Source organism: Symphalangus syndactylus, chromosome 11, assembly GCF_028878055.3.
Source record: "Symphalangus syndactylus isolate Jambi chromosome 11, NHGRI_mSymSyn1-v2.1_pri, whole genome shotgun sequence".
Taxonomy (NCBI): domain Eukaryota; kingdom Metazoa; phylum Chordata; class Mammalia; order Primates; family Hylobatidae; genus Symphalangus; species Symphalangus syndactylus.
The window spans coordinates 55,219,479-55,226,357 of record NC_072433.2 but is presented as its reverse complement, the minus strand read 5'-3'; the positions used below and the strand labels follow the sequence as shown (position 1 = coordinate 55,226,357).

Genomic DNA, 6,879 nt, shown 5'->3' with positions numbered 1-6,879 from the left:
AGACCAGCCTGACCAACATGGAGAAACCCCGTCTCTACTAAAAAAAAATTACAAAAATTAGCCAGGCGTGGTGGCGCATGCCTGTAATCCCAGCTACTTGGGAGGCTGAGGCAGGAGAATCGCTTGAACCCGGGAGATGGAGGTTGCAGTGAGCCGAGATCATGCCACTGCACTCCAGCTGGTCAACAAAGTGAGACTCTGTCTCAAAAACAAACAAAAAAAATTACATTGCAGTGTGCACACTTTTTGGGGTTTAGTGGTGTTGGATTCCTTAATCACCCTGACCATCAGCTTTCATACCTGGAAAATGGGGGAAATAATAGCTCCTGCTACCCAGGGATTGTAAAACAATATGAATGTCTGAACATCATAAAGCTCTAGTTCAGAGTTTCCCAAACTCCTCTGAGTTTTCATTTAAAAAAAAATTTTTTTTTTTTTGGAGACGGAGTCTCGCTCTGTCGCCCAGGGTGGAGTGCAGTGGCACGATCTCAGCTCACTGCAACCTCCGCCTCCTGGGTGCAAACAATTATCCTGCCTCAGCCTCCCAAGTAGCTGGGACTACAGGTGCACACTGCCATGCCCAGCTAATTTTTTGTATTTTAGTAGAGATGGAGTTTCACCGTGTTGCCCAGGCTGTTCTGGAACTCCTGAACTCAGGCAATCCACCCGCCTCGGCCTCCCAAAGTGCTAGGATTACAGGTGTGAGCCACCACTCCCGGCCAAAAAATTTGTATAGAGATGGGGTCTTTCTTGGCCGGGCGTGGTAGTTCACACCTGTAGTCCCAGCACTTTGGGAGGCCACAATGGGTGGATCACTTGAGGTCTGGAGTTCGAGAGCCGTCTGGCCAACGAGGTGAAACCCCATCTGTACTAAAAATACTAAAATTAGCCAGACGTGGTGGCACATGCCTGTAGTCCAAGCTACTCAGGAGGCTGAGGTGGGAGAATTGCTTCAGCCCAGGAGGTGGAGGTTGCAGTGAGCCGAGATCGCCCCATTGCACTCTAGCCTGGGCGACAGAGTGAGACTCTGTCTCAAAAAAAAAAAAAAAAAAAAGAGATGGGGTCGTTCTCTGTCACTCACAGTGGGGTGCAGTGTCATGATCATACCTCACCACAGCCTTGAACTCCTGAGCTCAGGCGATCCTCCTGCCTCGGCCTCCTGAGTAGGAGGGGCTATAGGTGCATGCTACTGTGCCTGGCTAATTTGAAAAAATTTTTTGTAGAGATAGGGTCTCCTAATCTGCCCAGGCTGGTCTTGAACTCCTGGCTTCAAACCGTCCTCCCACCTCAGCCTCCCAAAGTGCCGGGACTACAGGCATGAGCCACCGTGCCCAGCCTCTTCTTAGTTTTAGAAGAGTGTTATATAGCTTCCCAGTCTGTGCATAGACCCCATGGAATCATAATCTCCAGGGGAGGAATTGGGGAATCTATTTGAAACACAAACGCTGTCCACTGAGTCTCAGGATCTGATGAGTTCCGAAACATTAGTGAGGGTTAAGCAGCCACAATTAACACTTTGGAGTGCCATGTGGAAGCTGCCATGAGATGATGGATGTGAAAGTTAAGGGACATTGACTACCCTTGCACCCATTCATTCAGCATTCACTGCATGCTCCATCCACCCTGTTAGGTGCTGGGGCCACCGACAGAATAAAGGAGACTCAGGCTGCCCTTAAAGGCTCCCCTAGCTGGCTCCTCATCCTTAGCTCCTCAACTGCAAAATTAGATGGGTGGGGCGATGCCCAACGGAATTGCTCCTTAGGCTGCCGAGAGGCTACAGGGGTGGGCAGCGAAGCTGTCTGTCTTGTGGGCTCTGGCCCTGTGAGGTCTAGCAGTACAGGGTCCCCGCAAGCTGCCTAACCTCACAGGGCCCAACACTGACTCCTACCCAGTTCACCTCCTCTGAGGGCTAGATGTCAGGCGTCTCCCTATGAAGTGGATACTACTATTCCCATTTTACAGATTAGAAAACAAAGTCTCAGCGGAGAGAGAGGTCACACTTCACCCCATCCCCGAAAGGCGTCCAGGACCTGGTCCCCTACCTCCCGCTGCAGCAGAGGCGGCCAGATATCTCGCAAGACCCGCGTAGCGAGTCGGACTCCGGGGGACTCGGGGTCTTTCTCTGCCGGGCCCAGGAGGAGGTTCCTGAGCAGTCGGAGCCGCAGCTGCCTCCCGGAGCCCGAACCCCTCCCTCCGGGTCCGGCCTAGCCCGCCTGACCCACACTCTGATCACCTCCACAGCCCGCCGACCTGAGAACTACTACGCCCATGAGCCTTCGCGGCGCCGTGCTTTAGGGGACGCTCCCCAGTGCCCCCCGCGACCGCCAGAGAGAACTACGTTGCCCCTCAGCCCGTGAGGCGCGAGTGGTGGAAACCCTCTCCATCATTCTCCGTCCTCGAGACACCACCCCCTCCATGACGTCTTCATCCGCGCGCCCGACGTCGGCGGAGACGGCCATAGACACTGGCGACTAGAGGGGCCCGGACTTGCCCTCCCAGCCCTAACTTCCGCCGGAAGTGCCTTCCAGCCGCAAGCGCCCTTCTGCTGCGCGCTCGGGCTCCTGGTCCCCGTTCCCTGGTTCCCGGGGCGCAAGTATGACTACAATGGTGGCAGCCACCCTGCTGCGCGCGACTCCCCACTTCAGCGGTGAGGGGTCAGGGAGGGCGACAGCGGCCCGGGAACACTTTGTGGGAGTGGTAGGTGGCTGGGTTCGGTCTGACCCCTTCCCTGCCTGACTCCAATCTTCGGTCCTGGCAGGTCTCGCCGCCGGCCGGACCTTCCTGCTGCAGGGTCTGTTGCGGCCGCTGAAAGCCCCGGCATTGCCTCTCTTGTGCCGCGGCCTGGCCGTGGAGGCCAAGAAGACTTACGTGCGCGACAAGCCACATGTGAATGTGGGTACCATCGGCCATGTGGACCACGGCAAGACCACGCTGACTGCAGCCATCACGAAGAGTGAGTGGGGTTGGGGCGTCCAGCAGCGCCCTATCTACTGATGGGACCTGGAGCCAGGGAGGCAAGGCCAGCAGAGTGTCTGCTGGAGGAGTTTACTGTGGCCCCAAGAGCCCGAATTTGTGCGGCAGGTGGATTGGCAGATGCAAGAGACAAATTTCTCCTGAACAGGAAGAACTTGGTGATCCACCAATGGCTTGGGGATCACAAAGTCGTGAGGAATGCTCTGCAAGCAGAGGCTGTACCCTAAAGAAGTCACAGGGCAGACCCTTAAGGCCCTCTAACATTTCTTTCTGACCCACAGTTCTCTCTGCTGGAAGAGTGAAGAGATTGGAGGAGGTTATGTATTTAGGTGGGAGGGTTCAGGGGCGTGGTCTAAGCTCTGCCTCTAGCACTGGAACTTTAGCTGAGAGGTGTGTTCTCTTCCTTCTCTAGTTCTAGCTGAGGGAGGTGGGGCTAAGTTCAAGAAGTACGAGGAGATTGACAATGCCCCGGAGGAGCGAGCTCGGGGTATCACCATCAATGCGGCTCATGTGGAGTATAGCACTGCCGCCCGCCACTACGCCCACACAGACTGTCCGGGTCATGCAGATTATGTTAAGGTGAGGGTTGCTGGGACGCTGGAGACAGGGCCAGAAGCTGCCTCTTGTCAGGATAAATGTTAGGCTTGTGGGGAGCAGATTAAGATATTCAAGTGTTTGGGTATGAGATGGCAGGTTTGTGGCCTTGGCCACTCAGAATGCGTGGTGAGGAGATGGTGGAGAAAGGTGGGCCTGAGTTTCTAACTGCTACACTTGGCTATATGGATGTGAACTGAAGTGCTCGTTGAACTTGGCTGTTTCCTCTCCTCCTCTCCAGAATATGATCACAGGCACTGCACCCCTCGACGGCTGCATCCTGGTGGTAGCAGCCAATGACGGCCCCATGCCCCAGACCCGAGAGCACTTATTACTGGCCAGACAGGTACTCAGAGCCTGGGTAAGGATGCAAAAGGGAAGAGTGGGGAGTTGGGCCCCTCTGGATATTTTCCCTGTGTCTCTGGCATCTACAGATTGGGGTGGAGCATGTGGTGGTGTATGTGAACAAGGCTGACGCTGTCCAGGACTCTGAGATGGTGGAGCTGGTGGAGCTGGAGATCCGGGAGCTGCTCACTGAGTTTGGCTATAAAGGGGAGGAGACCCCAGTCATCGTAGGCTCTGCTCTCTGTGCCCTTGAGGTGAAGGCCGGGTCAGGCAGGGCGGCTGCTGCAGAGGGTAGGGCTAGATGGGCACCCAGAGCTCTGCTTTGTGTCTGGGAAGTGGCTCCTGATAATTGAGGGGAGGAGAATGGGGATTTCAGAGTCCTGGCACTTCTCCTCAACAGGGTCGGGACCCTGAGTTAGGCCTGAAGTCTGTGCAGAAGCTACTGGATGCTGTGGACACTTACATCCCAGTGCCTGCCCGGGACCTAGAGAAGCCTTTCCTGCTGCCTGTAGAGGCAGTGTACTCTGTCCCTGGTGAGGACTCTGCCTGTTTCTACGCACTCTCTCTAGCAGCAGCCTAGCTCGGGGTCCCTGATATCCTGTCTTATTCCCTCCCAGGCCGTGGCACCGTGGTGACAGGTACACTAGAGCGTGGCATTTTAAAGAAGGGAGACGAGTGTGAGCTCCTAGGACATAGCAAGAACATCCGCACTGTGGTGACAGGTATGGGAAGCCAGCCTAGAGACCAGGGGCTGACTGAAGGGTGGCCTTACCCCAGCAGATCCCTTGTGCCTTCCCTTCGTCTCACATTCGCCTTCCTTCTCCCTGCTCCTTTTCCCCTTCCTTCCTAGGCATTGAGATGTTCCACAAGAGCCTGGAGAGGGCCGAGGCCGGAGATAACCTCGGGGCCCTGGTCCGAGGCTTGAAGCGGGAGGACTTGCGGCGGGGCCTGGTCATGGTCAAGCCGGGTTCCATCAAGCCCCACCAGAAGGTGGAGGCCCAGGTGAGGGCTCCAGGTGACAGTGGGCAGGGCTGAGCCAAGCTCTCCCCAGCCTCCAGCCGAGCCCAGCTCGCCCTCATTGCTCACTCTCCTCCAGGTTTACATCCTCAGCAAGGAGGAAGGTGGCCGCCACAAGCCTTTTGTGTCCCACTTCATGCCTGTCATGTTCTCCCTGACTTGGGACATGGCCTGTCGGATTATCCTGCCCCCAGAGAAGGTACGGTGGGTGGGAGAAATGTAGGATGGAGGGGGGACTTTTTATATCACCTTTGCTTCACTCATAGTTCCAAAGATACACTGTGACAACCCAAGTGGCTTTATATCCTTAGGTGGAAAGGGGCTGCTTGCTGCTGCTAGCCAACAGAAGGGGCATGGCGCATGGACTTAGGGGCAGGAGTCCTCATCCAGTGTGCCCTAAGCTGAAGCAGGTTAAATGTTTAGCTCTGCCAGCATGTACCCCAGAAAGATTTCCTAGAAAAGGTCTCTTCTTTTTGAGAGTTTCACTATATATGAAGGCTTAAGAAGTCCTGTGACCAAGAAACCTGCATAACCCACAACTTCCAAGACATTTTTTTCTCAAGAACATACCTTAGGAATACTCATCACTGGTCTCTTTTATGTTTTCCTGTCTCAATATGCTGTTTGCATCTGCCTGACAGCCTGGGATGGATGAAGCTGTCCCCAGGCAGAACCATTCCCCTGCTGCATTCTCCCATGACTCTCAACCTCCGAGGTAGCCAAAAAAGGCTTAAGGAATGAAGGCACCCTGGAGGCCACGCATGATCCTTCTCTTCCTACTCTAGGAGCTTGCCATGCCCGGGGAGGACCTGAAGTTCAACCTAATCTTGCGGCAGCCAATGATCTTAGAGAAAGGCCAGCGTTTCACCCTGCGAGATGGCAACCGGACTATTGGTACCGGTCTAGTCACCGACACACTGGCCATGACTGAGGAGGAGAAAAACATCAAGTGGGGTTGAGTGTGCAGACCTCTGCCCAGCTTCCCTTGCGTTTAAGGCCTGCCCTAGCCAGGGCTCCCTCCTGCTTCCAGTGCCCCCTCATGGCATAGGCTGCAACCCAGCAGAGGGCAGTTAGATGGACATTTCCCCTGCTCGGAAGGGTTGGCCTGCCTGGCTGGGGAGGTCAGTAAACTTTGAATAGTAAGCCAGCCTGTGTCCTGTGTCCTTTGTGCAAATTGGAGAGGATGGGGGAGGACAAAAAGGGTGTTGAACCCCAGACAGATGGGGAGCTTGTGAGATCCCAGAGCAATTTTAACGGAGAAATTAAGTCCAGTGAGCTTAGTGATTGCCTAGACACAGTAGGATGCCGTTGAACAGCCTCCTGGGAGATAGTGGGAAAGAATGTTCTATCACTCTGGAGCCAGCATGGCTTCAGCTCAGGTGCCAAACCCACCTTGTTTCCTCGGAATACTAAGTGTATGTCTAGCATCCATTCACATTCTGTGGGAACAGGGACTGGACAGGCATACCTCAGATGCTGTAGGTTTGCTTCCAGACTACCACAATAAAGCAGGTCACAAATTTTTTGGTTTCTCAGTGAAGTTATGTTTACATTATAGTTGACCCTTGACAATGCAGGGGTTAGGGGTGCCAGCCCCCCTCCATGCAGCCACAAATCCACATATAACTTGTTTTTGAGATGGGGCCAGCTTTGTGCAGTGGCAGTATCATAGCCAATGACTCCATGATGACTTGAAATATAATCAGCATTGGCAATTTTTGATGGTCTCTATGGGGAGACTGAACAAAGGGAAAAAAAGAGATAGAGGGTCTCACTGTCACCCAGGCTAGGATGGTGCAGTGGCACCATTCTAGCTCACTGCAGCCTTGGACTCCTGGGCTCAACCTTGGTCTCCCAAACTGCTGGGATTAGAGGTGTAAGCTACTGTGTTCGGCTCCTCACATATAACTTGACTCCCCCAAAATGTAAGTAGTAACCTCCTGCTGGCCA

General features: G+C 54.3%; 1 protein-coding gene across 2 annotated transcripts; it reads left to right on the top strand.

Moving 5' to 3' along the window:
• The first annotated feature begins 2,497 nt into the window (after positions 1 to 2,497).
• Positions 2,498 to 6,076, top strand: TUFM (Tu translation elongation factor, mitochondrial). 2 transcript variants are annotated; one of them, XM_055298294.2, is made up of 10 exons: positions 2,498 to 2,647; positions 2,759 to 2,953; positions 3,386 to 3,552; positions 3,809 to 3,913; positions 4,002 to 4,166; positions 4,313 to 4,445; positions 4,530 to 4,634; positions 4,763 to 4,914; positions 5,009 to 5,128; positions 5,715 to 6,076. In XM_055298294.2, exons 1-10 carry the CDS (start codon positions 2,596 to 2,598, stop codon positions 5,886 to 5,888), a joined length of 1,368 nt encoding a protein of 455 aa, XP_055154269.1. In that variant the 5' UTR covers positions 2,498 to 2,595; the 3' UTR covers positions 5,889 to 6,076. The 2 variants fall into 2 exon arrangements, with proteins under 2 accessions (XP_055154269.1, XP_055154270.1); XM_055298295.2 differs by having other exon boundaries at positions 2,514 to 2,647; positions 4,530 to 4,550.
• Positions 6,077 to 6,879: the final 803 nt, after the last annotated feature.